The sequence below is a fragment of the Monodelphis domestica genome, chromosome 1 (genome assembly GCF_027887165.1).
Source record: "Monodelphis domestica isolate mMonDom1 chromosome 1, mMonDom1.pri, whole genome shotgun sequence".
NCBI lineage: Eukaryota > Metazoa > Chordata > Mammalia > Didelphimorphia > Didelphidae > Monodelphis > Monodelphis domestica.
This window is the reverse complement of record NC_077227.1, coordinates 127,371,971-127,397,055: the sequence shown is the minus strand read 5'-3', so window position 1 is coordinate 127,397,055 and position 25,085 is coordinate 127,371,971. Positions and strand designations below refer to the sequence as shown.

The window sequence follows — 25,085 nt, the reverse complement described above, 5'->3', positions numbered from 1 at the left end:
GTGCAGTGCCATCTTTTATTATGAGCAGTGATTTTTATAAGTCTGGGGGTTTTTTGGACCATACAACATCTTATTAATTACATTGACTCTCTGGTGTCACAGGCTTTTGAAAACTTGACATGTTTGTGGTACAAAAAACAGAAACAGGAATAATTGGTGAGAGATGTTACACCCCATTCTATGGCCAGTTCTGGTTTTTAGCACAAAGGAATGATTGTTTCAGATTATTGCCTGTGCCTTTTGGAAGTAGTTCATCTCTAGCTAACACTTATATTGATACCACAAAAGGTACTGCTTCTTAGAAAAATATAGCAATCATATTCTGACCTTTATTTGATTTTTTTGACCTTTGAACTTTTAGACTCACAGTTTGCCCGGCTCCTCACTGGTTGAGCTAGCCAATGGATTTGTCGATGTTGTCAGGGATGGCAGCTTGGTGAATGGAAAGTCTTTGGAGTTATTACCCATTATCCTCACTGCTCTGGCTACCAAAAAGGAAAACCTGGCTTATGGAAAAGGTAATTCCTTTCTACTTTTTAATATTTCAATTCAGCAAACATTTATTGAGTGCCTGATATGTACAGAGCACTATTAGGGGCTAGGAGAAATATGAAGTAAGTGCTGAGGAAGCTTGCAGTCTTGTAGAGGCATGAGATACAAATACAGACAGCTTTAATACACAATACTGAAGGTTCAGTGCAGAAGAGAGGCTCATAACAAGATACTCTATGAAGATCCAAGGGACATATGGAAGTCTATAACACTTGAGGCCTCTATTTGTTTTAGGAGAAATTAAGAAATGCTCTTATCAGTGTCATTAATGAAAAGTCTACTGTGTCTTCTTTGTATAGTAGATAATTCAGTAATGGATCTTGATTCCCTATGTCTGAGAGACTTTGTATTGTTTGTACTAACTAAACTGGCAGTGGGGGTGGGGGTAATTTATTTATTTAATCCAATTTAAAGAGCAATCTTTGCTCATATTGAAGGGGAACTAAACCCTTGAAGGAAATGGTGATGGATGAAGTGGTTGGTTTGGAGCTGATATTTTCTCTAGGATACATATATATCAGTGTTAATAAAGTTCTGTTTGGTGAATCAAAATATCATGTTACAAAGAGTTAAAGAGAATTGGTTCTAAGGAACAAGTTACCAGACCTAAATAACTTTCACAGAAGTTTGGGAGTGAAAGGGAAGAAAGAAATGGTAACTGTATAGGACTAAAGGAGACCTGTTTAGGACTGGGCAAAATCTGTACCTATTTTTGGGAAGATCAGAAGAAATCAGTGGGGAGGGAGAAATGAAAGGAGGGTAGGCAACTCCTGGAGAAAGCAAGAAGGACTGGAATCAACTGTGTGGGTAAAAGGACTGACCCTAATGAAGAATCAGGCCAGAAGAAAATAAAGTGGCTGGCTAATGTTTCTTAGATACTTGGGGGGGGGGGGGGGGGGGGAGGAGATGGCTGGATTTGCTGCTGTTGGATGTTCTCAGTCTTCTCAGTGGAGTGTAGGAGGCTGAATTGTCCACTGCAAATGTGGGGCTTGAGAGATTAAGGAGGAGAATGTTTGGAACAGCTTCTCTGGGATTGAGATAGGAAATCAATAAAGAAAAGTGGAATAGTTGTTGAACGTCAATGAAATTCGGGTCACTGCCTCTTCATTTAATTAGATTTATTCATTAATGCACATATTTTCAGGGGAGCTAAATGGCGAAGAATATAAGAAGCAGCTGATTAATACTCTCTGTTCTAGCAGGTGAGTCTGTCAATCATCTTGCAGGGATTTTTTTTTTCAGAGCTATCCATGGCCACAAAGAGCAGAGACTTTTTTCTTGGAACAGAATGTTTCTACTTGAACTCTTGACATTTATTATACCATTATGGAATAATTTAATTTGTTTTGAATTCTTTTGGTTCATAAGAAATGAAAACTTTTAAATGCTCTATTCATATTCTCAGAGAAGCATTTTCTAGTTATTTGAACAGCTCCCTCTTAGAGTGGGGATTTGGCTCATTAAGCATTGCTTCAGGAGAGGCCTCTTCAAGTTTCAGGTATTCTCAACTTTTTCTTTTCTTCTTTTTTTTTTAAACCCACATTTTTCATTTTAGAATCAATATTATGGATTGGTTCCAAAGCAGAAGATGGCCCAGGGCTGTTAGGTAGTGGAGGTTAAGTGATTTGCCCAGGTTCACCCAGCTAGGAAGTATCTGAGGCCAGATTTGATCCCAGGACCTCCCGTCTCTGGGTCTGGCTCTCAAGCCACTGAGCTAGCTGATCCCTCAGCTTTTCCTGATGGTCAGTTTCTTAAGGAAAAAAAAACAAACAGACATACTGTTGGCCTCTTTGTATTTCTTTTTGGCATAGTCTATCTATTTTCTTCTTGTCCTAGACTGTTGGCTTTTTAATTGACTTATTAAGAAAAGGAAAAGATTTTAGTTAGAGGCTTTAGCACCTATGGGAGATAAGTAACATTATTAATCTTTTGCATTTATATACTAAAGAATCTTGTAAGTGTGGAATCCAGATACTTGGGCTTTATTCCTCTGTGCTAGTAATCTTTAAGTTTTTTCTCCTTTGTTATGTGAATTAAAAATATTTACAAGTGACATTTGAACTCTTGAGAAAGGGATAGAAAAACAGGTTTTTAAGAGGTAAAATCTGATTACAATAAATATTTTGCAATGAAAATATTGTTATGACAGAATGATTTCTAAACAGTAGTTGTTAGTTTGCTTTTCTAAAGTAGTATTTAGTTTAATGAAATTTTAAAACAATAGAAGAATGTAGATAATCCCTACAGATTTATTTTTAAAGAATTTGAAATGTAATTTGATTAGAGTTTTCTGCTGTGAGCAGGTCACTGGAGTTGGAGTTAGGAAACCTAACCTGGATTTGAATCCCAGCTCTGCCACTTGTTAGCTAAATGATCTTGGGCATTTTATACCCTAAAATGAAGGAGTTGGGCCAGATGGTTTTAAAGGCTCTTTCTACTCATAACATTGTATGCATTAATAGTCAGATTGAGAAGGTAACAGCGGTAATGCTTTGTGAAGAGGAGAAAAGGCAATTATTTCTTCTGTGCTTCACAATCATAGTATGTCAAGAAAATAATTGAATGCCTGCTTTCTAACATAATTTTATAGACTCTATGAGTCAAAGGTGAAAAACCTTTTGTAATGAAGAGGCTGAAAATTACTCAAGAGTAATACCTAGCAAGCTCTAGATTGTCATGAGCAATGGAGTATTATATGAGCCAATTCTTAAAACATTATTACATAATACAAATCTAAAAGAGTAAGAAACAACAACAAAAAAATTTTACTTCTCTCTTCTCTTCCATGTAATCTTGGGTCCTTTTGCTTTTCTATTGTCAAATACTGTGTTTTTGTTTTTCGTTGAATTCTGTACAATGTAATACACTGAACTGAAAAACTACTGAGTAGATAATTTTAAGCTCATGGAAAAACCACTGGATGTTGCTTTGTTTGTTATTTTAAATAATGCGTCACTTCCATTGCATGGTGACCACTTTAAACAGTAGAACAATTTTTTACTTCTCTGTAACTACTATTATAAGCACTGCTATGGTAGTAAAGATGGAAATAAAAGAGTTGTTAAATAAAATTCCCTGAAAACCAGAACCATTTAGCTATAGAATTGCATCCTACTTGGTGTGTATTTAGACAAATATGCAGAAAGGTGAACTGAGAGTTACAAAAGCTTACCATTCTTTATCTGGATTATGCTGCTTTCTAAAGGAATCAAAAGTTTGGAGTAGCTAAAATTGTTTGCTCAGCTCATTTTTGAAAATTAAAATAAGTAATTTTTCTTCTTTTGGCATTTTGTTTAACCAGATGGGACCAGCAATTTGTAATCCAGCTTACTTCTATGTTCAGGTAAATTCTAGTCTTTTCTCTTTTTCCTGTCTGGTCTTTTTAGAAACTTGTATGATGCTCTCATAAAATGTCTGACCTTGTAATACATTGCTTTTGTATTTTATGTTAAAAACTCCTTTTCTCTTTGGCATCAACCATATGGTATAGTGAAAAAAGTCAGAAGAGTCAGAATACTTAGATTCAAAATCCTTGCTGTTCTAATAACCCGTATGTAACTTTGGCAAGTCACTTAATATCTGAGCTTTACTTTCATCATCTATCAAATGGATGACTTGTCCTTGATTGTCTGTAGGGTCCATTTTATCTCTATATCCTATGCTCTTTACAGCTTTTTTCCATAGTCTTTGGTTTTTGCTTGGGTAAATTTATTGGTTCTTCCAAAGTGTTCTAGTCAGAAATAAATTAGTCTAATAATTCCCTTGGATTTTGGTTCTTGGAAATATAAATGCTTTGAAGCATTTGGGCATCCAGGTTATGACCACACAACATAAAAATGTCTGATCCACAGGGATGTCCCTCTAAGTATAGAAGAGTTGGAATTTGTGGTAGAAAAGGTCCTGAGGATGCTCTCCAAGTTGGACCTCCAAGAGATACCACCTTTGGTCTACCAGCTTCTGTTGCTTTCCTCTAAGGTAGGAAAGAAAAAGATTTTTACTTTTAAATTCCCAAATTAGCCAGATTGAAACAGGCTGTTCAGAGTGGCCCAGCCTATTATTCTATTGGGGGCATAGGTTACACATTTCAGCTGTTTGGGTACATATGACCATATCTCACACTTTCATACTGAGAGAAACATACTCACACGGTAGCAGACTACATTTTGTATGCAGCAGCAAAATTAGTTACTGTGGGACATAGGTCACAATGTAGTATTTTCCATTGTCAGGTTTCTCAGAGCCTCTCTAGATCTATATGAAAGTATTCTGTGTTTTATATGTAATCCTAGGAGATAGTCTGAGTCATTAGCTTTGTGTTTAAGAATTAGTATTAGGGGCAGCTGGATGGTTCAGTAGATTGAGAGTTAGGCCTGGAGACAGGAGATCATACTTTCAAATCCAGCCTCAGATACTTCCTAGCTGTGTGACTCTGGGCAAGTCACTTAACCACTATTTGCCTAGTCCTTACCACTCTTCTGCCTTGGAACCAGTTCACAGTATTGATTCTAAGACAGAAGGTAAGGATTAAAAAAAAAAAAAAAGAATCAGAATCCATAAAGGTACCGTTAAGGCTGAATGATTTGGCTCATCTTTTTGGTATTTTGTTGTTGTTTTGATTTCCTTGACTTCCAGGGAAGCAGGACGAAAGTTTTGGAAGGAATTATAGCCTTCTTCAGTCAGCTGGATAAATCACACAAAGAGGAACAGAGTGGTGATGAGTGAGTAATATACAATAGGGTTTAAAATAGTTGTTTTTAAAAACCCATTCTCTTGTGAAACAAATGTTTTTAATTGTACAAATAGTTCATTTTTTCTGTCTACTCTTCTGACCTCTCCTACTCAGAGCCTTTGTAGTCTCTCCTTATTTAGCATTAAGGCTGAGAACCTTTATCCACTCACTTTCTTTGCCCTGTATTGCCTTGTATATTATAAACAATCAAAAATATTTATTTAATGAATCAATTTCTATTTTATTCGAGTCCAGTATGATTAGGTATAGAGTCAACTAATCACTCAGGTTTAATGACTTGTAGCCCAGGCCCTTCTTTCTACTCTCTTAGACTATTGGACCTTGTCACAGTACCTTCTGGTGAACTTCGTCATGTGGAAGGCACTATTATCCTGCATATTGTGTTTGCCATCAAGTTGGACCGGGAACTAGGCAGAGAACTCATGAAACTTTTAAAGGTAGTGACTCTATCTCTGGGTGGAATGGGGAGAGATTTAAACTAGAAGTCAGTTTATGCTGGGATGATACCAGAGATCAAGCGAGAATATTATAGCATGAATTTAACAAAAAAATAGTTTATCCTTCTACACCTGGAAAAGGGAGACCAAATGTTCTTCAGTATATCATTAAACAAGCTAACAGGTTTTATTTAAAGCTTTAATGTTTTAATGAAAAAAGCCTTGATTTGTGTGTCAGTAAGCAGTCCTTTCTCAGTTACTGTCTATGACCTTGAACCTTGACTTCAGTTTTCTACTCTGAAATGATGATATTATTTGTTCTTAATTGATCCTTCACGATCTTGCTGATCAATATAATGAGTATAGAACCCCTGAATATTAATGCATATGATGTTGTATTTATTAGAACAATTAATAGTTTGTAGCAGATTACTCAGGTTGCTGTCTCTTGTCAATGCTCTGTGAGTGGCAGCCTGTACAGTCTGAGGGACCTTAATCCAAAACTCATCCTGACTAGCAGTGTGTCATGGGCAGGTCTTGGAACTCCTCTTAGCTTCAGTGTCCTCCCCTGGGAAAGGCTTATACTGATAGTGTCTCCCTCTTCAACTTACTTGGGGAATCACATGAGATAAAGAATGTTAAGTACTATAAGCTTTAAAGCTCTGTACTAATGCCAGCTATTAGCACACAGGGTGCTTTTTTAAAACTCAGTTACTGGCCCATTCTGCCTTGTTTTGAGGTTTGTTTCCTAACAGGGGAGGTTCAGTAGATACTGGGGCAAATAAATGTCACTAACTTAGCTACTCTAGAAAAAGAGCAAACCACCCATTTCATAGGATTTCTATGAAGAAGAATCATTAATTAATGTCGGTTGAATAGCTGCTGATTAGCATAAATAAACAATATTAAGTGCTTTGAGCCCCTACAGAGAAAGCACCATAAAAATTCAAAAATCTATTTTTATTGCACTATTTGCTATGTTGTACTTTTAAGTTGTAAGTAATAACTTTTTTTTTTTTGTGATATGTGTATCCTAGACTGGGCAACAACAAGGAGATGCCAACAAGACTATATGTCCCTTTAGCATTGCACTCTTACTCTCAGTAGCAAGAATACAAAGATTTGAAGAGCAGGTATTTATGTGGAAGGGTGGGATTCCTCAATACCTAGTGTGTAGTTAGAAAGCATTTCCCCCATCTCCTTGGGAGGATAGTCCTTGGGGCTCCTAGTCACTGCCATTATTTGGGATCCAGAGTGACTTTAATATGTTGCCTTATCCTGTCTTTTCTTTCTTGTAGAAGAATTGGGTGATAGAGGGTGAAGTAAGACTAGAAAAAAAGAGAGCCCCAAAAATCAAAGATAAGAACTTCTGCAAAAATTCTAGACATTTTTACTATGTGTTGATTTCTAACAAATTGCTTCTGATTGAGGAAAAATTAGTTGCAGAGGGTAGGTTGGACAGAAGGATATAGGAGCAACCTCATGCCCTTTCTATTCATTAATCTTGATTCCTGAGCACCAGAGTTAGAATTAATGATTTGTAATCTCTTCTCTGAAGGGAAAGGTTTTAGATCAAGAGTTTGCAACCTGGGATACATGAAACTTATTGAAAGGATACAGAGAATATTTGGCAATAACTACAGTAGCCTATTAAAATATTCAAAAAGTTGAAAGTAATGTTAGTGAAAACATGTATAGATCTAAGAGAGAATGTTCAAGAAGACATGGTCAGAGGAAGAAAAGGAAAGAGGATTGAAATGCATCTGAAAAATTTGAAAGACAATTGAAGGAATAATTCCTGCTGACCACAAAACCAAATGAATGAGGTTTGGATTTGAAACATGTTTCATATCCTTAAAAAAAATCAGTAAATTGACCCAGTAAAAGATGAGTTCTAGTCAATGAAGTTATAAAATTTTTGATGTGCCCTTAGAAAAGAATATCCCATTCTTACTGAACATACTCATAAGGCTTTATTTCTGTTTATAACAACTCGTCTCTGTGCATCAGAATTCTAGTCCTATTCTCAGACAAATCTAGAGCAAGAAAACAAATTGGAGGCAGAACATGATATGCATATACCTTTCAAAAATTATACCAAGAGTAAAACTGTTGGTTGACAAGGAACACAGAATTAGAAGTCTCCCCTATTTATTTGACTGTTCTGATAAACATTTAACAATTTTATGAGACTAAAAAAAATTGTTATATTTGAAATAAAGATATTTTTATGAGTAATCTCTATTTGTGTGTTCACAGTAGACTCAGATTTAATTCTTTTCAGATAGAGAATAGGTGATATTAAAAGTTTACTGAAAGCTAAGGTATAAATGAGGATGGAAAAAAGTTGGGAATCTCTGGTTTAAATTCTTATATTCTAAGTCCTAAGTCAAAATTCAGTAACCACACAAAAATGTTTTGTTCACTAGGAAAATAATTTTCCCAGGAATATGACTGGATGATGTTGGGTAGATTAGTTCCAATATAAGATGATAGAAATGGCTGCTATTTGTTTTTTGTTTGTTTGACTTCTTTTTCCTTTAATGTATAATATATTAGGTATTTGACCTTCTGAAAACATCAATTCTCAAAAGTTTCAGGGACCTTCAGCTTCTCCATGGCTCAAAGTTTCTGCAGAGTCTTGTTCCTCAAAAATGTTGTATCTCCACCATGATCCTAGAAGTGGTTAAGAATAGGTAAGTTAGTGCATAATGCTTCCCATTTGCCATTATTGCTCTGAAAAATTATGGTATGGGATTACTAGTATCTGGGGGGGCATGTCAATAAAGAAATTTAAACAAAATAAATACAGGGTAAATTTTAGGAGATGAGACAGTAGCAGCTGAGTATATCAAGAAAGGCTTTACTTGAATAGAATTTTCAAGGCAATAGGAATTCTAAGAGGCATGATGAGGTGACAGTGCATTCCAACATAGAGAAAATTAAGTATAGATAGGAATTAAGTAAAGATAGGAAATATGGCATTGTGTATGGCAACCATAAGAAACCAATTCAGTCTGTAGAGTTCAGGAAGAAAGTGGTCAATATGATATGGTTGGGAGCAACTAGATGACTCAGTGGATAGAGTCAGGCCTAGAGATGGGAGGTCCTCAGTTCAAATCTGGCCTCAGATACTTCCTAGCTGCATGACCCTGGATAAGTTGCTTCACCCCCATTGCCTAGCCCTTACTGCTCTTTATCTAATGGAGAATTACTTCTTATATATTTGTTTCAATTCCCTATATATTTTGGATATAAAACCTTTTTTCAAAGAAGTTTGCTACAGACACTCTGTGCTTCAGTAAAACTAGACCACTCTGACCATGTCTTAGGTTGTTCTATGTCCATAAATCTGGTATTACTTGTTTTTTATGCATAGAGTCTTCTTTGTCATTGAATTCCTACCCATTCCTTTATAAAGCTCACTCCAATGCCATCTCCTCCAAGAAGCTTTTGATAATTCCTGGGTAGCATTAACCTTTCCCTTGACCTTTATGTAGTATTTTGTTTTTCATTTAACCGGCATTATTGTTTACTATATTTATGCATATGGCTTCTCCACTTGTTGGATTGCACACTTCCATTAGGGCAGAGAGCATTTCATGAACTTTAATTCCATTTCCATATAAATTTTATATCTCTCCAGTTCTTAACATAATGATTGGATATTTAATAAATAGTTTTTTAATTGAATTAGTAACTTATCTTTTTTAACATGTAAAAGTAACATGACTTTTTTAACCAAGATTTATTCCATTAGTGTTCACAGCTGGGATCATGTAACCCAGGGTCTGGTAGAACTTGGTTTCATTCTGATGGACTCATATGGACCAAAAAAGATCATTGGAGGAAAAGTTACTGAAGCCAGCTTTGCTCCTTCTAAAACACCATCTCAACAAGCATGCAGACTAGGAGCTAATATTCTTTTAGAAACTTTTAAGGTAGGCTACAAATTAGCTTCTGGTTCAGTTGGCAGAAATCTGATCTCATTTTGATGAATTTCTAAGCACTAATAAAATGAAACATTCTCAACAAGGGATATCTGTGTTCTAGAAGCTGGAGTAGAAAATTATATATGTAAAGATTTGATTTCAACATGGAGAAGACAAGAAATGGGATTGTTTTCATCAGTCTTTCAGGAACATCTTGATGGCTCCTTAATATCTAGAAATCCAATTTGGTGGGACTTAAAAAAAATCCTTGATTTACCATGTCCTTAACCTATTCTACTAATTTCCACTACTTCTAGCATTTCCTCAGAAGTTTGAACTTAAAATATTTTATATTACTTTTGTACTCTTCCCTTAAATGATCATCCATTTCAACTCTCTTTTATTCTACTCCTTTTATATAGAAATATTATTTTAGATCACTAGGAACACGATAATTCTACCATGGCTAACAATTGATTAAATAACTGAATATTTTAAAAGACTACATAGGATTTAAACATAAAAGTGTGGTAAAGGATTTGTGCTATAAAAATGTGAGTTATTGTCTTCCTTGAAGAGATTTCAACACCTGAGGGAAATCTCCATTTAGTTTTCCTGTTCTTTCAGATCCATGAGATGATAAGAAAAGAGATTGTCGAGCAGGTCCTCAACAGGGTTGTTTCCAAGGCATCCTCTCCCATCAGTCATTTTTTAGGTAATGTAAAAAATAGACTCGAATACAAGGCTACAATCCCCACAAGCCTTTGCTCCACTTCCCCAGAATGCCTTGTAATCTCACCTGGGCCGAGATCGAGAAGGTATTTAAGCTGATTCAAAGGCTTTTGAGGGCTTTCTCTCACTCTCTTGGACTTCCGTTTGGGGCAGATGTGGCTCTTTCCATAATGTAGGTGAGGTTGTGTCTAGGCCTCTCTGTGGCCTGGACACGTGTTTTCTTATCCTGTATTTTCTTTAATCCTTAACTTTTAATAAACCTCTAAAAATATATATAATACTCCTTGCAGAGAGAAACTAATTTCTACCTGTCTCAGTCTCCCCCATATTCCTAAATTTTAATCTTTACAGTTATGAGTCAGAAAGGTTGGGATAACCTGGAAATTTCCTGAAATATTTTCACTGATCTGTCTGCAGAAAACTTGGGCAGCCAATAAAATGGAACTTTTGGCTTAGGTATTATATCTATAAAGTTCAAAAGTTGTTATATTTTTGTGTGTATACTTTAACTATGAAAGATGTAACAAGAGCTAAAACGTTAAAACATTTTTTAAAGTTAATTGTTTTTTTATATTTTTCCATGGTTTCATGATTATTGTTCTCTCCCTCTCCTCTTCCCTCCCCATTCCCAGAGCTGATAAGCAATTCTACTGGTTTATACATGTGTTATTACTCAAAATCTATTTCCAAATTTTTCATATTTGTAATAGAGTAATCTTTTAAAAACAAAACCCCAAATCATATACCCATATAAACAAGTGATAAATAATATGTTTTATTCTGGATTTCTACTCCCTTAGTTCTTTCTCTAGATGTGGATAGCATTCTTTTTCATATGTCCCTCGGGAATGTCTTGGATCATTACATTGCTATTAGTAGCAAAGTCTATTACACTTGATTGTCCCACAATGTTTCAGTTTCTGTGTACAATGTTCTCCTGGTTCTGCTCATTTCACTCTTAATCAGTTCTTGGAGGTCTTTCCAGTTCATATAGAAATCAAGCAGTTTATCATGCCTTATACCACAATAGTATTCAATCACCATAACATACTACAATTTGTTCAGCCATTCCCCAGTTAAGGGACATCCCCTTGTTTTCCATTTTTTGCCACCCCTAAAATGTTATACATTTTATGCTTAGCTCTCTCATTTTTTAAAAGTTTATTTAATTAATTTAGAATATTTTTCCATAGTTACATGAATCATATTCTTTCCCTTCCCTCCTTCCAACCCTTCCTCCCGTAGCTAATGAACAGTTCCACTGGCATTTACATGTGTCATTGATCAGTATTTGCACTAGAGTGATTGTTTAGAGTCTACATCCCCAATCATGTCCCCATTAACACATGTGATCTGGCTGTTGTTTTTCTTGTAGATTTTTCCCAATTTATTGCTTCTCTTCTAATTTTGATTGTATTGATTTTTTTGTATAAAACATTTTTAATTTAATGTAATCAAAATTATTTATTTTACATTTTGTAATATTCTCTATCTCTTGCTTGGTCTTAAAATCTTTCTTTTCCCATAAATCTGACAGGTAAACTATTCTATGTTCACCTAATTTACTTATAGTTTCCTTTTTTATATTTAATCATTCGCCCATTCTGAGTTTATCTTGGTGTAGGGTGTGAGTTGTTGATCTAAATCTAATCTCTCCCATACTGTTTTCCAGTTTTCCCAGCAGTTTTGTCAAATAGTGAGTTCTTGTCCAAAAAGTTGGGATCTTTGGGTTTATCAAACACTGGCTTGCAAAGATCATTTACCCCAAGTTTATTACACTGATCTTCCCTTCTGTCTCTTAACCAGTACCATATTGTTTTGATGACCTCTGCTTTATAATACGGTTTAAGATCTGGTACTGCTAGGTCCCCATCTGTCACTTTTTTTTTTCATTATTTCCCTTGATATATTTGATCTTTTGTTCTTCCAAATGAACTTTGTTATTGTTTTTTCTAATTCAGTAAAGAAGTTTCTTGGTAGTTTGAGAGGTATGCTACTGAATACATAAATTAATTTGGGTAGGATTGTCATTTTATTATGTTAGCTTGACCTACCCATGAGCAATTAATGGTTTTCCAATTTTTTAGATCTAGTTTTACTTGTGTGAAAAGTGTTTTGTAGTTGTGTTCATATAGTTCCTGTGTTTGTCTTGGCGAATAGATTCCTAAATATTTTATATTATCTAGGGTGATTTTTAATGAAATTTCACTTTCTAACTCTTTTTTTTCCTCATTTGAATTAGTTTATTTAGTCAATTTAGAACATTATTCCTTGGTTACGATAATCACATTATTTCCCTCCCTCCCCTTCACCCACCCTTCCCACAGCCAACACGCAATTTCATTGGGTATTACTTGTGTCCTTGATTAGAACCTATTTCCATGTTGTTGATGTTTGCACCAGGATGTTCATTCAGAGTCTACATCCCCAACCATATCCCTTCAACCCATGTAATCAAGCAGTTGTTTTTCTTTGGTGTTTTTTACTCCCATAGTGTTTCCTCTGAATGTGGATAGTGGTTTTTCTCATCGATTCCTCCAAGTTGTTCAGGATCACTGCATTGCCACTAATGGAGAAGTCCATTACAATCGATTGTACCACAGTGTATCAGTCTCTGTGTACAATGTTTTTCTGGTTCTGCTCCTCTAACTCAGCATCAATTCCTGGAGGTTGTTCCAGTTCCCATGGAATTCCTCCACTTTATTATTCCTTTGAGCCCAGTAGTATTCCATCACCAACATATACCACAATTTGTTCAGCCATTCCCCAATTGAAGGGCATCCCCTCATTTTCCAATTTTTTGCAACCACAAAGCACAACTATGAATATTTTTGTATCCGTGTCCCGCCAGATACAACTGTGGGGTCCATGAAGCAGCCACCTAAAAGACCATAGGGGGAGAGAGGGGAGACCAAGCGCACAAGAAAGACAGAATCTGTCTAATAGTGGCAAGGCTCGTTTATTGCAGGCGCAGGGCGAGAATATATACACTTAAGGTAGCAGGGGGGGTGGTGATTAAGGACAGGTTGTAATAGAAAGGGAATGTGAAGAATTTTTATGGTTTGTGGCCGTTGGTCTAACGACGCCAGTTTCCAGGTGGTAATTTGTTCTGATTCTCAGAAACCCTTATCTTGTTCCTGGTCATAAGTTTTTCCCCACACATGGTCTCTGACAATTATCTTGTTCTTGGTCATAAGTTTTTCCCCACACATGGTCTCTGACATTTTTGTACATGTCTTTTTCCTTATTATCTCTTTGGGGTACAAACCCAGCAGTGTTATGGCTGGATCAAAGTGCAGACAGTCTTTTATAGCCCTTTGAGCATAGTTCCAAATTGCCCTCCAGAATGGTTGGATCATTTCACAACTCCACCAGCAATGCATTAATGTCCCGACTTTGCCACATCCCCTCCAGCATTCATTACGTTCTGTTGCTGTCATGTTAGCCAATCTGCTAGGTGTGAGACGATACCTCAGAGTTGTTTTGGTTTGCATTTCTCTGATTATAAGAGTTTTAGAACACTTTTTCATGTGCTTATTAATAGTTTTGATTTCTTTAACTGAAAATTGCCTATTCATGTGCCTAGCCCATTTATCAATTGGAAAATGGCTTGATTTTTTGTACAATTGGCTTAGCTCTTTATAAATAATAATTGGACCTTTGTCAGAGGTTTTTGTAGTGAAGATTGTTTCCCAATTTGTTGCTTCCCTTCTAATTTTGGATGCATTCATTTTATTTGTACAAAACCTTTTTAATTTGATGTAATCAAAATTATTGATTTAACATTTTGTGATTTTTATCTAGCTCTAGCTTGGTTTTAAAGTCTTTCCCTTCCCAAAGATCTGACAAGTATACTATTCTGTGTTCGCCTAATTTGTTTATAATTTCCTTCTTTATATTCAGGTCATTCACCCGTTCTGAGTTTATCTTGGTGTAGGGTGTGAGATGTTGATCCAAACCTAATCTCTCCCATACTGTCTTCTAATTTTCACAACAGTTTTTATCAAATAGTGGGTTTTGGTCCCAAAAACTGGGCTCTTTGGGCTTATCATAGACTATCTTGCTGAGGTCATTTAACCTAAGTCTATTCCACTGATCCTCCTTTCTGTCTCTTAGTCAGTACCAAATTGTTTTGATGACTAATACTTTATAGTATAGTTTGAGATCTGGGACTGCAAGTCCTCCTTCCTTTGCATTTTTTTTTCATGATTTCCCTGGATATCCTTGATCTTTTGTTCTTCCAAATGAACTTCATTATGGTTTTTTTCTAACTCAGTAAAAAAGGTTTTTGGTAGTTCAATGGGTATGGCACTAAAGTAAATTAATTTGGGCAGGATTGTCATTTTTATTATGTTAGCTCATCCCACCCATGAGCAATCAATGTTTTTACAATTGTTTAGATCTAGTTTCAGTTGTGCAGAGAGTGTTTTGTAGTTGAGTTCATATAGTTCCTGTGTTTGTCTCGGCAGACAGATTCCTAAGTATTTTATATTGTCTAGGGTGGTTTTAAATGGAATTTCTCTTTCTAATTCTTGCTGTTGAAATGGGTTGGAGATGTATAGAAATGCTAATGATTTATGTGGGTTTATTTTGTATCCTGCAACTTTGCTAAAGTTATTGATTATTTCTACTAGCTTTTTGGTTGATTCTCTAGGATTCTTTAAGTAGACCATCATATCATCTGCAAAGAGTGATAGCTTGGTCTCCTCATTGACAATTTTAATACCTTCAATTTCTTTTTCTTCTCTAAATTGCTACTGCTAGTGTTTCTAGTACAATGTTAAATAATAGAGGTGATAATGGGCATCCTTGTTTCACTCCTGATCTTATTGGGAAGGCTTCTAGTTTATCCCCATTGCAGATGATGTTTGCTGATGGTTTCAGATATATGCTGTTTATTATTTTTTAGGAAAGGCCCTTCTATTCCTATACTTTCTAGTGTTTTCAATAGGAATGGGTGTTGTATTTTATCAAAGGCTTTTTCTGCATCTATTGAGATAATCATATGATTTTTGTTGGTTTGCTTGTTAATATGATCAATTATGTGGATGGTTTTCCTAATATTGAACCATCCTTGCATTCCTGGTATGAATCCTATTTGGTCATAGTGAATAATCCTTGTGATGACTTGCTGGAGTCTTTTTGCTAGTATCCTATTTAAGATTTTTGCATCTATATTCATTAAGGAAATTTGTCTATAGTTTTCTTTCTCTGTTTTTGACCTGCCTGGCTTTAGGATCAGTACCATGTTTGTTTCAAAAAATGAATTTGGTAGAACTCCTTCTTTGTTTATTCTGTCAAATAGTTTGTATAATATTAGGATTAGTTGTTCTTTGAATGTTTGATAGAATTCATTTGTGAATCCATCTGGACCTGGGGATTTTTTCTTAGGGAGTTTTTTGATGGCTTGTTCAATTTCTTTTTCTGATATGGGGTTGTTTATGTAATCTATTTCTTCCTATGTTAGTCTGGGCAATTTATATTTTTGTAAGTATTCATCCATATCACCTAAATTGCCATATTTGTTGCCATATAATTGGGCATAATAGTTTTTAATGATTGCCATAATTTCCCCTTCATTAGAGGGAGTTCTCCATTTTCATCTTGGATACTGTCAATTTGGTTTTCTTCTTTCCTTTTTTTAATTAGACTGACCAGTACTTTGTCTATTTTGTTTTTTCAAAGTACCAACGTCTAGTCTTATTTATTAAATCAATAGTTCTTTGACTTTCAATGTTTTTAATTTCTCCTTTAATTTTTAGGATCTCTAATTTAGTCTTCATCTGAGAATTTTTAAATTGCTCACTTTCTAGTTTTTTCATTTGCATGCCCAATTCATTGACCTCTGCCCTCCCTAATTTGTTAATATATGAACTCAAGGATATAAATTTCCCCCTGAGTACTGCTTTGGCTGCATCCCATAGGTTTTGAAAGGATGTCTCATCATTGTCATTTCCTTCAATGAAATTATTGTTTCTACGATTTGTTCTTTAACTAACTGGTTTTAGAGAATTATATTGTTTAATTTCCAATTAATTTTTTATTCACCTCTCCATGTACCCTTGCTAATTATTATTTTCATTGCATTGTGATCTGAGAAGGTTGCATTTATTATTTCTGCTCTTTTGCAGTTGTTTGCAATGTTTTTATGCCCTAATACATGGTCAATTTTTGTGAATGTACCATGTACTGCTGAAAAGAAGGTATATTCTTTTTTGTCCCTATTTATTTTTCTCCACATATCTACTAACTCTAATTTTTCTAAGATTTCATTCACTTCTCTTACCTCTTTCTTATTTATTTTTTGGTTTGATTTATCTAGTTTGGATAGAGGAAGGCTCAGGTCTCCCACTAGTATAGTTTTTCTATCTGTTTCATCCTTGAGCTCCACTAGTTTCTCCTTTAGAAATTTGGATGCTATGCCATTTGGTGCCTACATGTTGAGTACTGATATTTCCTTATTGTCTATACTGCCTTTTATCAGAATATAATTGCCTTCCCTATCTCTTTTAACTAGATTTATTTTTACTTTGGCTTTGTCAGCTTTCATGATTGCTACTCCTACCTTCTTTTACTCAGTTTATGCCCAATAGATTTGGCTCCATCCTCTTACTTTCACCCTATGCATATCTACCTGCCTCATGTGTGTTTCTTGTAGACAGCATATGGTAGGATTTTGGTTTCTAATCTACTCTGCTATTCGCTTGCTTTTTATGGGTGAATTCATTCCATTCACAGTCAGAGTTATGATTACCAGCTGTGTATTTACCAGCATTTTGATTTCTACTCCTAGTCCTACCTTTTCTTCTTTCACTATTTCCTTCTACCCCAATGTTTGTTTTTAATCAGTTCCCCTAGTTCCCCCCTTATTTTACTTCCCTCTCTACTCCCCTCCCTTCTCATTCCCCACCCCTTATTTTCTTTGCAGTCTTAAAAAAAAAACTCCCCCCCCCACTCTTTCCCTCCCCACCAGTCTGTTCGTTATACTTCTACTCCCCTATAGGGTGCAAATCTATTCTCTGCCCCAATGGATTGGATTGTTCTCTCCTCTTTGGGTCAATTTCAATGCACTTAAGTGTTGAGTATTTCCTATCTCCAACCTCTTTACCCATCCAGTGTATTGATGTTCTCTCTCCTCCCGCCATGAGCTTCTTTGTGACATATAAATTTACCCCTTTTGTTTCTTTTCTCACTTCTTTTAGTATTAACCTTTTTTTTTTAGCTCTAGTTGTGTATATATATAGTAGTAGTGGTAGTCTCTCATGATCGAGAATGACTATTGTCTTTGTGCAGTTTCATCTACGGTGTACCCTCATGTGGCTTTGAAGTCCAAAGGCTGAGGCGCAGAGTTTGTGGCACATGGGGCATGGGACACCAGCTGTTACGGGAGGTGCGGCTGTGGCCCGGTGTCGGCGTTCATGTGCAGCGGCAAGACATCGACGTCGCTCATCTTCAAAGGTGGTGGTGGCATGGTTAATGTGGGTTCGCCAGCTGCTTCTGACAGAGGCAGTGAGTTCTAGTTGCTTTGGTGTAATGCCAGCCCACTTCAAGTTTGACTTTAGCTGATCCTTGAATCTTTTCTTTGGTCGGCCTTGTTTCCTGAGTCCAGCTGACAGTTCACCATAGAACACCTGTCTTGGTATACGCTGTGGGTCCATGTGGATGACGCGTCCAGACCATCGTAGCTGGGTTTTGAGGACCATGACTTCGATGCTGGTGGAGTTGGCTCTGTCGAGGACTTCCTGGTTGGTGATTTGGTCCTGCCATCGGATCCTCATGATTGACTGGAGGGAGCGTTGGTGGAATTGCTCCAGCTGTTTCATGTGCTTCTGGTACAGTGTCCATGTTTCACAACCATACAGGAGCGAGCTGAGGACCACTGTGTTATACACTTTGAGCTTCATCACAATGCTTATACCTCTGTGTTGGAGGACTTTGCAGCGCAGCCGCCTAAGTGCCTGGCTGGCCTTTTGGATCCTGGCATTAATCTTGTGGTCTAGGGACCTGTCGTTGACGATGGTGCTGCCCAGTTACTTGAAAGTGTTGACATTGGAAAGCTGTGTGCCGTCGATTGTAATGCACGGCTGGTTAGTTGGCCCCCCTGGTGCAGGTTGGAACAGCACCTCTGTTTTGCTGATGCTGATAGTCAGTCAAAACAGTTTTTTTGCGGTGGAGAACCTGTCCACAATGGTTTGGAGATTATTTTCTTGGTGGGCCATGAGAGCACAGTCATCTGCGAAGAGAGCTTCCAGGATGAGTCTCTCTATTGTCTTTGTTTTTGCAGTCTGGCGGCGAAGGTCAAATAGTGAGCCATCCAGTCAATATTTGATGTTGACGCCCACGTCTAGATCCATCACAGCATGTCGTAATACTTGGGTGAAAAATAGGTTGAATAGTACCGGAGCGAGGACACAGCCTTGTTTCACGCCATTGGAGATGTTGAAGAGATCGGAAGTCTCCACCAGATAGGACTTCCCCTGTCATGTCGACATGAAAGAGCTGGATCAGTTTGACGAATTTTGCTGGGCAACTGAGCTTGCTGAGGATCACCCACAATGCGTCCCTGTTCACTGTGTCAAACGCCTTTGTCAGGTCTATGAAGACAATGTAGAGACTCAGGTTCTGCTCAAGGCATTTTTCCTGCATTTGCCTCACTGTGAAGACCATGTCGATGGTGCTGCGATCTGGTCGGAAGCCACATTGTGATTCAGGCAGGTTCTGCTCTGAAACAGATGACAGGAGTCTGTTGAGTATAACACGGGCGAGGATCTTTCCAGCAGTGGAGAGTAGTGAGATGCCTCTGTAGTTGTCACAGGCTGCTCGTGAGCCTTTGTTCTTGTATAGGGCTACGATGGAGGCATCTCTGAGTTGTGGGGACATGTCTTCCTCTTCCCATATGCTGGTCAGCACTATGTGGAATGCCTGGAGCGCCTTTCCATTTAAGGCCTTGTACACCTCGGTTGGAATCCTGTCTTTACCAGGTGCCTTGCCTGCACTCATTTGTTTAATGGCTTTTTGGACTTCCTCTATTGAAGGAGGGACATCAAGTTGTTCAATGGAGCGGTTTTGGGGGATCTGGTCAAGGGCACTTTGGTCGACTGAAGAGGGTCAGTTGAGAAGCTGACTGAAGTGTTCTTTCCACCTGTTGCTGATGCCTTTTTTATCTTTTATGAGAGTGTCCCCGTCAGAGGATAGCAAGGGAGTGGTGGTGGGTTTTAATGGTCCATAGACAGTCTTGAGGGCACTGAAAAATTGTTTGTAGTTTTTCATATCAGCAAACCGCTGGATTTCTTCTGCCTTTTTTTCCCACCATCGGTCTTGCATCTTACTGATCTCACGCTGCGCAGTGGCTTGGAGAGACTTGAATCTGTCCTTTTTAGGAGCAGAGTTTGGGTTATTTTGCCACTCCATAAAGGCTTTGTTCTTCTTGCTCAAGGTCTTCAATAGCAGTGTTGTTCTCATCGAACCAGTCCTGGTGGTTGCGTTGTTTGGGGCCTAGGACTGCCTTTGATGTTTCCTTCACTGCGTCTCTGAACTGGTTCCATTTCTCAGTTGAGCTTCCAGTGAGTGGTCCCTTGGCAGACAGCTTATTGTCCAGGCAGGACTGGAATGTTTGCAAATAAGATGGATCTCTAAGACGACTCACGTTGTAAAATGCACGAACTGTCTGGGCGCGCTTTGGATGGCGAGGTGCAATGCGCATTTGAAGAGTCGCTCTAACAATTGGTGGTCTTCCAGCATTCAGCTCCTCTCATGACTCTGGTGATCTTTACATCCTGGATGTCTCGCCGGCTTACAATGATGTAGTCAATGAGATGCCACTGTTTTGGTCTTGGGTGCATCCACATTGTTTTATATTTGTTCACCATTCTGAACACAGTGTTCATGATGGTGAGTTCGAACTCTGAGCATTTGCTGAGTAGCAGTAGGCCGTTGTTGTTCATTTTGCCCACGCTGTGTTTGCCGAGCGTTCCTTTTCATCTTTCATGGTCCTGGGCAATGCAGGCGTTGAAGTTTCCCAGTAGTATCAGCTTGTCATTTGTGGGCACTGAGTGAAGGACGGCACTCAGGTCAGAGTAGAACTGCTCGATGGTCTCCTCTGTGCTGGTCAGTGTTGGGGCATATGAGCTGATGATTGTGGCATACCGGTCTTTGCTGAGAGGCAAACGGATCTTCATGAGCCTCTCGCTGATGTCCACAGGCAAGTCTGGCAGCTGTTTGAGCAAACTGGTCTTGATAGCCAGGCCAACACTGTGGATTCTCTCTTCACTTGTGGCTCTACCTTTCCAGAAGAAGGTGTATCCAGTGGTGGGTTCGCTGAGTGATCCCTCTTCTGGTAAGCGTGTTTCGCTTAAGGCTGCGATGTCGATGTTATATCGCGCCTGTTCTTTACTGATTAGAGCTGTTCTTCTCTCAGGTCTTGGGGTATTCTCTCTGTCAATTAATGTCCTGATGTTCCATGCTCCTAGTAGGAGTTTCTTTGTATTTTGTTTTCTTTGATTTCGACCGCTTAAGGGGATGACCTGCCAGCCGCGGTGTTTGTAGGGCAGGCAATGTTTGGGACACCTTTTCTAGTCCCCTTCCTTGATTAGGGTGAGCAGTGCTGTCCTAGAGAGGGCTGCTCAGTCGCCCAGGATGCTGCTGAACATCCCTGCTGCCCACAGGGCTGAGCGACCACTGGTCTGTGGGCCGCCTACATGCAGGATCGTGACTACAACTGCCAGTGGTCACCTCCACCTGTTGCGTCGTCACTCCCCCATTGCCACAGGTCTTGAAGAAGGTGAACGGGGTCAGGATAGATGAGTGTGCACAAAGACACTTGTGCGTGAAAGAGATTTAAGTGGAAAAGCCGATGCACAGAGACAGTCCCACTCTCTCGGCCTTGGAAGCCTGGGTCCAGTGGCACAAAAAATTGTTACATCTGGAGACTTCCTCAGCTGCATTGGATGGCTGTGTTGTCCTTTGTGCTCCAACACGCCCATAGCACTCCACAGTGCTTTGCTGCGTCCCCATCTCAGCCATTGAACCTTCTTATTGGTTTCTTCCATCTGTTCAGCCGAAGCAGTCTTCACATGCTGGGTGAGCGAAGCCCTGGTTCACCAGGGGTCGACGACCCAATGGCTACCCTCACAAGGTTTGGCCGGCCTGTCAAAGCCGTTGCCTGGGGTGTTTCCGCTGCCACTAAAGATGATACATTACAATCTACCTGCTACTGCACAAATGTGCTTTTCCCTGTGCTCTACAGCCAAACCTACCTATAGATGCTGTCTTCCTCGCTGCACATGAGCACCTCGAGAACAGGAACTGTCTTGCTTTTCTTAAATCGCCAGCACTTTGTATGGTGCTTGGTATGTGGTAAATACTTAATAAACTATTTTTTTTAGACCCTTACCTTCCATTTTGGAGTCAATACTGTATATTGGCTGCAAGGCAGAAGAGTGGTATGGGCTAGGCAATAGGAGTTAAGTGACTTGCCCAGGGTCACACAGCTAGGAAGTGTTTGCCAGATTTGAACTTGAGGACCTCCCATCTGTAGGCCTGACTCTCAATCCACTGAGCCACCCAGCTACCCCCAATAAACTATTTTTCTTTCTTTCATTCATTCATTCCTTCATTGAGGTAGGCTCCTTCCCAAATACTGATGTCAGTGAAGGAAAAAGCAAAATAAACTTTTCTCTTTCCTCTGTATTAATTTTCCTTTTAGACCCAGTCAAATTCTAATGTTTGTGGTCTTCAGTTATCTCAGTGATAACTGAATCAGAGAATAACTGATCAGAAATTCTGTTTTTCAGATCTGCTATCAAGTATCATCATATATGCACCCTTGGTTCTTCAGAGTTGTTCTTCAAAAGTCACTGAAGCCTTTGACTATTTGTCCTTTCTGCCCCTTCACACTGTGCAAGGATTGCTCAAGGCAGTGCAGGTGATGCCCCCTCAGTCCAGGGGTAACTTGTCTTAGCTCATCTATTTAGTCATAAATATGTATCTGGGAAAAAAAAAATCTGTCTGCTCTATTCTATAAGCCTAAAATTGTAAATTAGAAGGAACTAGTCTTTTTCGCTGGCCTTTTCACCAAACTTCTACTTCGTTTCCTTCAGCATATTTTAAAATCAGTTGTATAATATCTATAAAACACCTTGAACTTCTGGGAAGATTACTGACCATATTGATATGGTCAATATATTGACCATATATTCACACTGGTTTTCGTTTCATGGCTAGTTTTTGTATACTATTTTAAAGAATCCCATTTCCTTATTGCCATGCTCAATATGACCTTTTAAAAAAAATCTAGGTCAAAGAAAATGCTGATCATAATATAAGTGTAACAAAAGTAAACGGATTAAAACATCATACAGATTTTAATTCTATCCAGCAAAAATCAAGCTAGGCTTAACATAGTCTCAATAACTTCACTATGTTTTCATTTACTGATTCTTTCTTCCCTTTTAGCCCCTTTTAAAAGTGAGCATGTCGATGAGAGATTCCTTAATACTTGTCCTCCGAAAAGCCATGTTTGCCAAGTGAGTAACCTTTGAGATTCTAGGGAGAAAAACTTTTCATTATTAAAATAGACCTGAAATTTATGTTTTACTCTCTTCCATTTCAGTATGTGGGCTGCTCTCTTTGAAAGGTTTATAATCCCAAAATTACCTATCCATTTATACATCAGTATATACGTATGTGCAAACATATTACTTACTAATACTCCAGTTATCATTTAATTGTACAGTCCTTAAACATTGTTGTTCTTATACCTTGTGTCATCTTGTCAGTAAAGATAGACAAAACCACAAATATTGTCATAATTTTAAGTAGCCAATTTTAAGAATCACTTGTATTTGGAACCATTGATTGCATTGAGCCAACTTTAGGTATCTAAATTCAATTTATGTTCTATGCTTGCTTGCTCTTATAGATTCCCTGTTTGTACAAAATAGATTTTTCTCAGAAATTTATTTGTAATAAAGTTGGTACCGCTTATTGATTTTCTTTTCTTTTCTTTTTTTTATTTTTTATTCCTTGATCCAGTCAGCTTAATGCCCGAAAATCTGCTGTGGCTGGGTTTTTGCTCTTATTGAAGAATTTTAAGGTTCTGGGCAGCTTGTCTTCATCTCAGTGCAGTCAAAGTATTGGTGCCACTCAGGTAAGGATGATTCATAGTAACTAGCAGAAAGGATATTTCCACAGCTTTTTTTACCTAGCTCTTGAAGCCTCAATAGTCTAATGTACTAGCTCCAGAAAATCTAGGTCCCATGAGTTCTGAATTTTAAATTCTGATTCACTCTCTAAGGATGAAAAAATGACTTCACTGCTTTGGGTTCATCCATTTGGCAGATTTAGACCCCACCCACCCCCACCCCGACCCCTGGCTTCACCCGGATTTGAGGGTGAATTAAATGTTAGCAGACATTTAAGAGTTGCATTCCCTCCTTCTCAAAGAATATAAGCTTTTTGAGGGATTTTTCTTTTATCTTTGGAACCTCTGAGCCTAGCACAGAATCTTACTTAATGTATGCTTAATAAATACTTGTTGCATTGAACTAAAATTTGGCTCTCTGCAAAGCCCCTTTTTAGGTACTAAGACCAGTCAGTGGTTAAGTATAATGAGATCCCTCACCTCCTAGAGTTTATTTAGTAGGGCCTATGGCATCTATGAAAATAACCATGGAACAAAGTGATATATTTACATATATTGAAAGAGGTGCAATCTTAATGCTATTCAAGGTTTGAGGGGAGAAAGATTGTCACTACTTATAGATAAATGGGGAATCAGCGAAGTCTTCATGGCAGAGCAGCACTTGATGGATATGATTTCAGTAGTGAGTAATGAGTACTGGGAAAGGGCAGGGTATTCCAGATATAAGAAACAATGGTCAAAAGGATGGAGACAGCATAGTGGGAACTAACCACTCTGACTGAAACATAGCAGATATACAAGGGAAAAAGATGAGATAATTTTGAAGCAGAATGATGCCACGTTCTAAATACCAGCTTAAGGAGTTTAAATTTTACTCAGGCAACAGGAAATCCCAAAAAAAAATTTGAGCAAAAGTGTAACATATAAAAACAATCTGGCAACAATATCAAAGATAGATTGGATAGCAGAAAATGGAGATAGGAAGATCCTTCATGAGACTATTAAATAGGTTAGGAAGGTAGTAAGGTCCTACCTAGACCATGGTGGTAACTATGAAAAAGACAGGAAGTGATATTAGTGAGAGAGGTTGTAGAATATAAACAATTGATTAGATATCAAACAAGGAAATAGGAAAAGTCAAAGAGGGTTTCTGACATAGCTAACTGAATGACAGATGGTACCCTTGTTAGAAACAGGGAAATAAAAAAGGGAAACAAATTTGGGAAGAAAAAGTGCTATTTTAGATATAATGAGTTCAAAGTACCAGTGACACAAACAGGTAAAGATGCCCATGGGCAATTGGATTGAATTGAAGGTCTGATGCTCAGAATAGAGTTGGAGCTGGTTTGAGTCATTTGGAAATTATTTGTGTGGAATTATATTTGAAGCCATCCAAGCATCTCATTAAGGATGAGAGAATATAGAAGGAAATTTAAGGGGGCAATACTAATAATAAAAGGATCATGTAAAGGAAGAGAAGTCAATGAAAGAGACAAATTCTGAATTTCTAAGAGACTTTTTGGTAATAAGCAACCTAGTTA

At 37.8% G+C, this 25,085-nt stretch overlaps 1 protein-coding gene across 4 annotated transcripts in view; it reads left to right on the top strand.

Annotated features, from left to right (window-relative positions):
- FANCI (FA complementation group I) overlaps positions 1–25,085 on the top strand; it is a 71,055-nt gene that overhangs the window by 6,596 nt on the left and 39,374 nt on the right. For 3 of the 4 annotated variants that reach the window (XM_056806550.1, XM_016427651.2, XM_007479350.3), the window contains exons 5-17: positions 362–518; positions 1,697–1,754; positions 3,854–3,895; positions 4,404–4,527; positions 5,185–5,270; positions 5,613–5,739; positions 6,777–6,872; positions 8,299–8,435; positions 9,500–9,680; positions 10,299–10,386; positions 22,196–22,326; positions 22,857–22,927; positions 23,436–23,550. In XM_056806550.1, coding sequence (XP_056662528.1) covers positions 362–518; positions 1,697–1,754; positions 3,854–3,895; positions 4,404–4,527; positions 5,185–5,270; positions 5,613–5,739; positions 6,777–6,872; positions 8,299–8,435; positions 9,500–9,680; positions 10,299–10,386; positions 22,196–22,326; positions 22,857–22,927; positions 23,436–23,550 — 1,413 coding nt within the window. Of the gene's footprint in view, positions 1–361; positions 519–1,696; positions 1,755–3,853; positions 3,896–4,403; positions 4,528–5,184; positions 5,271–5,612; positions 5,740–6,776; positions 6,873–8,298; positions 8,436–9,499; positions 9,681–10,298; positions 10,387–22,195; positions 22,327–22,856; positions 22,928–23,435; positions 23,551–25,085 lie in introns of those variants that run through there. The other variant, XM_056806556.1, reaches the window with a different exon arrangement.